The sequence below is a fragment of the Papio anubis genome, chromosome 7, assembly GCF_008728515.1.
Source record: "Papio anubis isolate 15944 chromosome 7, Panubis1.0, whole genome shotgun sequence".
NCBI classification, from domain to species: Eukaryota; Metazoa; Chordata; class Mammalia; order Primates; family Cercopithecidae; genus Papio; species Papio anubis.
In genome coordinates this window covers 110,728,845-110,738,939 of record NC_044982.1, presented here as the reverse complement: position 1 = coordinate 110,738,939, position 10,095 = coordinate 110,728,845, and the positions used below count along the sequence as shown (strand labels likewise).

The window sequence follows — 10,095 nt, the reverse complement described above, 5'->3', positions numbered from 1 at the left end:
TCACAAAAGAGACAGCATAAAGATGGGCTTTGGTGAATGGGCAAGATTTGATTAACTTGAAGAGGAGAGAGGCATTCAAGGAAGAGGCCATGGCATGGGCAAAAGCTTAGAGATAATAAAATGCATGGCACATTCTAGAATCCTGAGTTGTACAGTTTGGCTGAGGTGTGCAGATGGTAAAATAGTGAGAAAAGGCTGGAAGGAAAATGTACAGAGAAGAGCTACAAGGGTAATGGTGAAGTGTTTGTACTCCCTTAGTGGAAACACCAAGGGGACTTTAGGTTGTGATGTTTAGGTTATTTGGGAGCAAAGGGAGAAGGGCAAAGCCTTCCTCCCCTTGTCCCTCACAGCTTGCGGAAAGAGTGCAAAGGCTCATGATTTTGCAAAACAGGCCGCACCTAGCCCAGATTCTGGAGCTCATTCAGTCCAGGCCTCTGGACCCACAGTTTGTCCTGAGCCCTGACAAAGGTCTGGCCCCCTCCTGCACTCGGAACGCGGAGGACCCGCAGTTCCTGGATTCGCGCAGCAGTGCCCAAGCTGGTGTTGATGGGGGTTGGAGTTTCCAGTCACTCACTCCCCATGGGTCCTGTGGGGGCCTGGGGATGCAGGGAGAGGGTTTCAGAATAGGATCCCCGACTGGGAGGGAAGGGGGACCGTCTGGGCACACCCAGTAGATACGACCAGAGGTGAAGAAAGAGTGGGTCCCATGCCCTGATGGCCCCGCTAGCCACTTTAAGTTTATATTATGGATATTTTCAAACATGTTCAAAAGTAGAGAGAAGAGTAGAATGATAACCCAAGTCCACACCGCCCAGCTTTAACATTTATCCGCTCCAAGCCAATCTTGTTTCAGCTAACCCTTTCCCACCACCCTTTTTAAAGCGGGATGTGAATGTCCTGAGGGAGGTGGAGGCGACCCCAGTTGGAGAGCGGGTGCCCGCACCTCTGGAGGCTGAGGCACAACTGGGCTGGCAGTTGAGCTCATACCGGGTAGGGACCGCCGGGGATAGGGGGCAGGGCTGGAGGGGCGGGGCCAGAAGCCAGGCCGGGTGGGGGGCGCTCTCCTAGTGACTCAAGGCGCGCAGCACTGGGCGCAAAGCCCCAGTCTCCGCCTCGTACGCTCAGAGTGTGCCCGCTGCGCCGCCGCTGTCCGTACCTGCCGCCGTCGCCACCACCGCCACCATGCCCAACTTCGCTGGCACCTGGAAGATGCGCAGCAGCGAGAATTTCGACGAGCTGCTCAAGGCACTGGGTAAGCTGGTGCAGAGGGCGCGCCCCGACGGGTAGAGGCGGCCCGGAGGTACCCTGGTCCCGGAAGTGCCCCGGTCCTGGGGGGCGGGAGTGGAAGTTGGGGCTCCCAGGCAGGAGGGAGTCCCCGGGGCAATAGATCGCCTTGTCTCCCAGGCGCACCAGGTCTCGGAGAAGCTGGTAGAGAGCCCGGAACCGTGCGTTCAGGGAACGTTTGCTGAATGTTTGCCGCCCTCCTTGATGGTGCGGACTTTATCGCGTGCTAGATCATAGCGAGGAGAGATTACTGGAGAGCAAGGAGGATCCGGGACTTAAATTTGGAGACTCAAATTCGAGACCAGGCTCTGCCACGAATTCACTGTGCAACTCGAGGAAAGTCACTTACCCTCTCTGTGCCTCAGTTTCTCATCTCGAAAACAAGGGCGAGGGCAGGGAAACAAGTGGGTCAATTTTAAGGCCCCTTTCTAAAGTTAGGGTATGAGCAGCGCCCGACCGGTCGCGAGACCGGCGGCGAGGCCCTGTGACCCGAGCTTGTGGTGCACCCTGCGCAGGTGTGAACGCCATGCTGAGGAAAGTGGCCGTGGCGGCTGCGTCCAAGCCACACGTGGAGATCCGCCAGGACGGGGATCAGTTCTACATCAAGACATCCACCACGGTGCGCACCACTGAGATCAACTTCAAGGTCGGAGAAGGCTTTGAGGAGGAGACGGTGGACGGACGCAAGTGCAGGGTGAGACCCCAGAGCCAGTACAGCGTCCCCGGGTCCCCACTCCGCGCCCATGGCCCACTGCTGCTGGAGGAACCTATGTCTCCCTTTGCAGCCTGTGGCGCGCCTTCCTTGCAGGGTGTGTGCACTGGCTGTTTGCAGAGGGGGTTTATGCATCCTAGTTGCCCCTGGCTCAAGACAAAGTATTACCTTCATTCCTTCTCAACCCCATCCCTAAGCCGCCTCCCAGGGTGCTAACAGCCGCGCTTAAAGAGCGGGCTCTGGGTTGCGCCGCTTTCCCAGCTGTGGCTTTTGCAGCGGTTTGAGGCGCCGAGCGCGGGCGGCGCGGGAGGAGGAGGTTGTAGGGGACTCCAGGTTCTCTGTCGCAGGTGAAGCGGCAGCTCTTGCATTCCTTTCCTGCCGTATCCCCTGCGCCCGCCCGGGTCCCCGGGCCGCCTGGGTACTCTCTGGATCCAGTTTCAGCAGTCCCGATGGCCCCGACACCTCTCCCCACCCACCCTCAGCCTGGTTCCTTAAAGGAACCGCGGAGGCTTTCCAAAAGCAAGGCAGGTTCTGGCTGGGAAAATGGACTAGTTGCCCTCTCTTAGTCCTCAAAGGCAAGAGTTTTTTTTATTTCTCCATACATCGGCCCAGGGATGAACCGGGGGACTGAAGCAAGGGGTTGTACATTCCTTTTTTGCATGGGCAAAAATTGCATTTGGTTAACCAGACGGAAAAATAATCACTGGAGCTACCACTTATTTAAAAAGTGACAGAATGTCTCCCTCCCTTTCTCCAATTTTTGTTTTTTTTTTTAAAGAAAAAAGTCATAACATTCCAGAGAGTGGGAAATTGTGTCTTTCACCTTTCCTGAGCAGTGCCTGGTCTGATCTGAGAATGGGACTCTCTGAGCACCGGGCTTGGAAGGACAAAGAAACAAAGCCCCACGGAAGCAGACTGATCTAGGAGGCAATCTTTGGCTCCCAGAATTGTCATAGCCTGAAAATAATCTCCACGCTTGGAGCGGTTGGGATCTGAAGCCCAAACTACAGTGCAGAAACAAAGAGCAAGACAGCATAGAGTGAAGGGCTGGGAGTCTAAGAGAGGAGGCTTGGCAACAGGCAGGGCTCAGTTTGGGGACATCCAATGGTGGCTACTGCCAGGGAGGGTAATTCTGCTTTAAAAAAAATTAAAGGTTCACACAACAGCCGGGAGAGTGTGGCTTTATGCACCGCCCCCCTCCCCAAACCTTGCCTAATGAATGTGTCCCATGTGTTAGTTAAAAACTGATTATGTGCACATTCAGCTCTGGCTCACCCCCCAGCCCAGCTGTACCACACTTTGCTTTGTGCAGACACTGGAGAAAACTTCAGGAAATCCCCCCTTTTGCCTCCTACCTCCAAAAGCATGAAGACCCTTCAGATTGATTTGCTTTTTAAAATTTTTCTAAAGGGACATAACCAGGAAAGTGGCAGCATTTTAACCCTCAGAGCCAAAGACACCCAGGTTTATCAGCATAGGGGTGCACTACATCTGATGAGGAGTGAACAGAAAGGACGTTCTTAAGGCTGGGCGCGGTGGCTCAAACCTGTAATCCCAGCACGTTGGGAGGCCGAGATGGGCGGATCACGAGGTCAGGAGATCAAGACCAGCCTGGCTAACATGGTGAAACCCCGTCTCTACCAAAAAATACAAAAAACTAGCCGGGCGAGGTGGCGGGTGCCTGTAGTCCCAGCTACTCGGGAGGCTGAGGCAGGAGAATGGTGTAGACCTGGGAGGCGGAGCTTGCAGTGAGCTGAGATCTGGCCACTGCACTCCAGCCTGGGTGACAGAGCAAGACTCCACCTCAAAAAAAAAAAAAAAAAAAAAAAAAAAAAAAAAAAAAAAGAAAGGACGTTCTTATCCCAAAATCCGTGCAGGGAATCGTGCTCCTGATAGGCTGATGACAGATGTGGTTGCAAGCTTGGTGTCTTAACTGTTGAAAAATCTTGTGGTTCTGATGTGAAGGTTCTTGCTTTTAAAATCCAAATTATGACCACTTAAGGTCAGGAGTTCGAGACCAGCCTGGTGAAACCCCATCTCTACTAAATATATCAAAAAGCTACTCAGGAGGCTGAGGAAGGAGAATTGCTTGAACCTGGGAGGTGTAGGTTGTAGGGAACCGAGATTGTGCCACTGTGTTCAGCCTGGGCAACAGAGCGAGACTCCATCTCAAAAAATAAATAAATAAATAAAAATAAGTAAAATCCAATTTGTTTGAAGGGGTAGCTAATTTTTATATAAATGAATCATTTCATGCTCTAAATTTTATTCCTAGAGATGTAAAGAATGCCTAAGGCCTTGCTGCTTCAGTAAGAGATTTTGTGTGTGTGTGTGTGTTATACAAAGCGTATTTATACCCCATAAAATCTGTGACCAGCACTCTGAATTTGAACTTTCTAAGGCTCAGTGGAGAAGAATCTGTGGCCTGCTGACAGGGACCATGTGTTGATTCTCTGCATAGCAATTATTTTTCAATGCTCATTGTTGCTCCTGCTCCTGCTGCTGAGACTGTAATTAATGTCACTAATGGTTTTCCTGCCCGCAGAGTTTAGCCACTTGGGAGAATGAGAACAAGATCCACTGCACGCAAACTCTTCTTGAAGGGGATGGCCCCAAAACCTACTGGACCCGGGAGCTGGCCAATGATGAGCTTATCCTGGTAGGGCCCCTTGACCCTGAAATAATCCTGAAGTTCTTCCAGATGGTGCCCGAGATGGACCCCACAAATATGTCCTCCTCACTCAGCCTTTCAGAGAAAGGCACCATTTGCCCTGGATTAAAATTAGAGCAGAAAACCCGAGATGACAGTTCAGGTCAGGGGAAATCATTGTTAAATGGTTGGCAGGAAAGAGGAGTGGCTCAGAGGGCAGAATAGGGGCTAGCGACAGGCTGGAGTGCCTGCCACTATCCACACTAATACATCCCAGTGGCGGTGACATGCTTTAAGCCAAGCTCCCCTCTCATCAGGTTTGGAATGCTTGGGCCCTATGAGGTCCCCACGCTCACATGGCAGAAGGGATTTTTTTTCATTCTCATTTCCCCTTTTGCTGGCTGGGAAAGGCTTCGGTAATTTTCATCACATCAGCACTCAGAGCCTTAGAGAACATTTTTACCTGTGATTTGCAAACTCCAATAGCCTTTGGGAGCCAGGCAATGAATGCTAATTTGGGAAGTGTCTGAATATAACACAGTGTGGAGAGATGAGCCCCTTTAGAACTAAAAAAGGTAGGCTTTTCCTTAAAAATGTTCAGATCCCAGCACTTTGGGGGGCCAAGGCAGGCAGATCACCTGAGGTTGGGAGTTCGAGACCAACCTGATCAATATGGAGAAACCCCATCCCTACTAAAAATAAAAAATTAGCCGGGCGTGGTGGCATATGCCTGTAATCCCAGCTATTCAGGAAGCTGAGGTAGGAGATTCGCTTGAACCCAGGAGGCGGGAGTTGCAGTGAGCCAAGGTCACGCCATTGCACTCCAGCCTGGCAACAAGAGCGAAACTCCGTCTCAAAAAAAAAGGAAAAATGGTATTCGGATTGGCCAGGCATGGTAGCTCACACCTGTAATCCCAGTACTTTGGGAGGCTGAGGCAGGCAAATCACTTGAGGTCAGGAGTTTGAGACCAGTCGGGCCAACATGGTGAAACCCCATCTCTACTAAAAATACAAAAATTAGCCAGGCATGGTGGCATGGGCTTGTAGTCTCAGCTACTCGGAAGGCTGAGACAGGAGAATCGCTTGAACCCAGGAGGCAGAGGTTGCAGTGAGCTGAAATGGCACCACTGCCCTCCATCCAGTCTGGGTGACAGAAACTCTGTCTCTAAAAAAAAAAAAAAAAAATTCAGACGAAAACATTTTAAATACCCGCTCCCAGCCAAACAAAACTTACCTGGTGAGGCCAAATTAGAAACCTCTATAACTTAAGCACACATTTCATCCCCTTTTTTGAGGTAGAGAACAAAGGAAGGCTGAGGACAGAACAATCCCCCATCACTCTCCCTTTGTGTTTCAGAACTGGGCAGGGATTGGTGGCTCACACCTGTAATCCCAGCACTTTGGGAGGCTGAGCCCAGGAGTTTGAGAACAGCCTGGGCAACATATGAGACTGCTGCCTCTACAAAAAAAAAAAAAAATTAGCTGAGTGTGGTGGCACATGCTTGTAGTCTCAGCTACTCGAGGCTGAAGTGGGAGGATCACTTGAGCCCAGGAGTTTGAGGCTGCAGTGAACTGTGATCGTGCCACTGCACTCCAGCCTGGGCAACAGAGCTGAGACCCTATCTCAAAAAAAAAAAAAAACACAAACTAAGGTTTTTGCAACCACCCTTTTCTTCCAGACTAGAAAAGGGGAAAGCTGTTTTGGGTAATCAGGAAATTATATCCTTTGTTCTTCATTAGGTATTTTGTTAATCTCTGCTCCATCTTAGTGAATGTCATCTTGAAATGTTGTGAACAGGAGACTGTCTGCTGAAGGGCGCTAGGAAAGGAATTGCGGTGTGACCTGGGCATGGGCCTTCCCTTCCCAAGTTCTTTCCATGCTATACAATGAGGGGTTAAGCTGAAGTCTGATCCCTGAGGTCCCTCTCAGGCTTGAAATTACATGTTTATTCTGCAAGAAGACCCTAAATTGAGCTGTCTATTACTTGAACTGAGACTGCTTGATCTTTCTCTCTTTCTCCTCTTCTCCTTCCCTGGGATGATTTAACATGCTTTCTCCTTTCACAGAGAAAGGACTGGCTTAATTTGCAACCTGGTTAATATTGTTTCCAGGGAAGGGATACTTGCTGAGTTTGGGGGAGAAATTTGAGGCTGAGACATGGAAATTTAGGAGAAAAGGCGTATATGGTTTACTGGTACCAGAGACAGCAAAGAGGGAGATGATTTTAGAGTTTTAGAATGTAGCTGAGGGTTCAGTAGGATCGGTTGGCTCTGAGAAAGAGTGATTTTATTAACCTCTGTAGTATACGAGCAGCTGGCGTCACAGGCCACATTCTGCTAGATGGACCCCATCACTTTCATATCCTCCCTCCTCCCAACTACAGTTCTATCCCTGCATCCTTCCCTGGAACAGCAAACATATATACAAGCCTCAAAGGGAAAGGGAGTGTTAACTCTTGGCATTTGGGATCTGAAATGTGGGCTTTTGTTTCAAGGGTTATTATCATTAATAAATCTAAAACGCAGAGAGATGCAGTCTCTATATAACAAGAGGCAATTATTCTAGTTAAGTTGAAATATGCTCTCCCAGCGCCAACAGTAAATTGCCCCCAGGCTATAAGTTGCCTTCCTTTGAAAACTGAGTATACTCCCACAAACCACTCTGGAATATTCTACAGAGAGTTTCTGTCAGGAACCTCTAAGCATAGTTTGCAGGCTGAGAAGGACACTTCAAATGTGGTTGGAAATGCGGCGATTTCTTCTCATGTCATGAAGCCATTTGTTAGCCTGGGAGAGCTGTCAGCTAGCGAGAATAGTTTCTCCAGGGTACAGCGTTAAATACCCAAATGTTGGCAGCTATTTGACAGTCTGTGGCTGTAGAACTCAAAGAAGTATGGAAAATGAACATGGTTCTGAGGCATCCAGACATCTGCGAGGTAGACTTATGGTGGGAAAGTCATGCCCCACACCCCCTAGCGTGCAGAATCACCTGCATTTCTTCCTAATAGAGAAGAAGCTAGGACAAAGGTGTCCAGAAGTTGGTATACCTGCCAGTCTGGTCAGGAGATCCCTAGCATGAAAAGAAGCTAGTGGCTGGGTACAGTGGCTCACGCCTGTAATCCCAGCACTTTGGGAGTCTGAGGCAGGTGGATCACTTGAAGTCAGGAGTTTGAGAGCAGCCTGGCCAACATGGTGAAACCCCATCTCTACTAAAAATACCCAAAAATTAGCTGGGCGTGTTGGTGTGTGCCTGTAGTCCCAGATACTTGGGAGGCTGAGGCAGGAGAATCACTTGAACCTGGGGGGCAGAGGTTGCAGTGAGCCAACATCACACCACTGTACTCCAGCCTGGGCGACAGTGAGGCTGTCTCAAAAAGAAAAGAAGTTAGTGATGGGCATCTGCTTCCTCAGTCACTAAGGACTAGAAGTATTTCCCTGAAGCACACGTGTCTGAATAATGTTTTAGCATATGTTCTCTGAGAGCATCTCATGACCAACTAAGAGGGCAGAGTAAGAATATAAAGATCCTAGGATAGCTAAATGCCTCGTTCAGTGGTTTTAACATCTCTTTAATTTCAGGCCACTTTGAGAATCTGAAAGATAAGGACCTTCTGGCATATAAATGTACATTTGCAAACAAACATACTCACATCAGGTTTACAGACTGGGGAATTTCTATTTCTTTTCTTTTCTTTTCTTTTCTTTTTTAACATACATATTGCTTTCCCTGTTCTAACTGCCTGTGAGAGGCCCAGGAGAGCAGGCCTGTGAGTAATTGCTAGTTTTGGAGGAAAGTTGAGACAGTTTACTTATGGGCAATATCATTTCAGGGGCCAGCAGAAGAACATCCTCCTCCATCTGTGCAATGATTCGTATCCTCTCAACAAACAAAGGGCCATAGAATTTTAGCTGGAAGAGCCTTTGCGATGATCATCTTGTCAGTTCCACCTCTCTCCTCAACACCAGCCCCTGCCTGCCCTTTTCCCAAACAGGCCACGAGAGGAAAACATTTGCCCCAAGCTTAGCCAGCTGTGAGCTACAGAGCTAGGTTTGGATGCCAATGCTGTGCTTTTGCAGCTGAGACCAATTTTCTAGCTTGCAGGTGACTCGAGTATTATACATACAGCATCTCAGCCTGTCTCCCAGGTTAGATGACTGCTTCCTGGAAAGCAGTTCTATTCCTTCTCCAAAGCAAGGAACAGAACTGGCTGGTGAGTGTTGGGCCCCATGACCCCAGCTGCTTGAGCTTCTTTCTGTCTTGAAGTCATTTGAAAAGAGACAGAGCCACTTCAGAAATGTCCATTGTGACATTCTTTCCCTTTCGGTTTAATTTTAAAACCAAAACTCCTGGCATTTCTTATGTCAGCATTTTACAGGTTCCAGAAGCAAAGGAAAATGGTGTATAACATAATTCTATACCCTGGTTCCCTCTCTGCCAATAGCGCTTAAGGGGGAAAAAATCCCTTAATGCTTAGCATGAGCACACACACAGGAAATTGAATGTCTGTTACAAAGAGTTTTTAACAGGGCAATAAGTGGCCTTATTAGTGACATGCTTTAAACATTTTTGTGCAGGCATCTGCACTGATTGGTTTTCCTTTTCTTCTTCTCTGCAGACATTTGGCGCCGATGACGTGGTCTGTACCAGAATTTATGTCCGAGAGTGAAGGCAGCTGGCTTGCTCCTCCTTTCAGGAAGGGATGCAGGCTCCCCTGAAGAATATATCATAGTTCTGAGCTGCCGGTGGACCGCCCTTTTCTCCTACCAATATTAGGTGACCCCATTTTCCCCATGACAATGTTGTAGTGTCCCCCACCCCCGCCCCCCAGGCCTTGGTGCCTCTTGTATCCCTAATGCTCTATAGTTTGGCATTTGCATGGTTTCGAAGTCATTAAACTGGTTGGATGTGTCTCAACCTTTTCCCTTTTTTGGTTTGCCTCTTCAGTTTCAACATGGGAGTTACTGTGTACCTACTGTCCTTGGTGCTGTGTTGGTCTGTGGGGTACTCTCAGCTTTGGCCTGCTGGCCTCGGTGTGGGGCTTTGAGCATATATCAGCGGTTGTAAGCTGGGCTCCCACAGACTGGCTGGATCCAGACTGCAGATCCAGGTGTGATTGCACCTCCCAATGTGGCTGTTCAATTGAATTACTTGGTATCAGTAGTTCCCAGCAGGAAAGGGCACATTTAAAAGGGTTAACAGGGAAGAGCTCATAATGAAGAGACTGTTTATACTGGCAGGATGAATAGAGCCAGCAAAGGATGAGGAGGCACCCAAAGACAAGCAGTGGAAGGATTCACCCCCAGGCCTGAAGACAGAAGGGAAAGAGGGGTCACCAGACCATGAGAGCTATCACCTAGGAGAAAGGCCACTGCCAAAACCATGGCTCCAGTGTTTATGGAGTCATGGAGTCCCAAGTCATGGGAGACTTGGCTTGGAACAAGGGGGATA

The 10,095-nt window shown here is 49.2% G+C and overlaps 1 protein-coding gene across 1 annotated transcript; it reads left to right on the top strand.

The window, feature by feature from the left end:
* Window positions 1-1,071: 1,071 nt before the first annotated feature.
* Window positions 1,072-9,562, top strand: CRABP1 (cellular retinoic acid binding protein 1). Its single transcript, XM_003901269.4, has 4 exons — window positions 1,072-1,252; window positions 1,800-1,978; window positions 4,542-4,655; window positions 9,263-9,562. The coding sequence occupies exons 1-4, from the start codon at window positions 1,183-1,185 to the stop codon at window positions 9,311-9,313; spliced, it is 414 nt and encodes a 137-aa protein (XP_003901318.1). The 5' UTR covers window positions 1,072-1,182; the 3' UTR covers window positions 9,314-9,562.
* Window positions 9,563-10,095: the final 533 nt, after the last annotated feature.

Coding starts and splice junctions, on each gene's coding strand:
- CRABP1 (XM_003901269.4), top strand. CDS start 1,183: ATGCCCAACTTCGCTGGCACCTGGAAGATGCGCAGCAGCGAGAATTTC. Junction 1,979..4,541: donor TGGACGGACGCAAGTGCAGG/GTGAGACCCCAG, acceptor TCCTGCCCGCAG/AGTTTAGCCACTTGGGAGAA. Junction 4,656..9,262: donor CCAATGATGAGCTTATCCTG/GTAGGGCCCCTT, acceptor TCTTCTCTGCAG/ACATTTGGCGCCGATGACGT.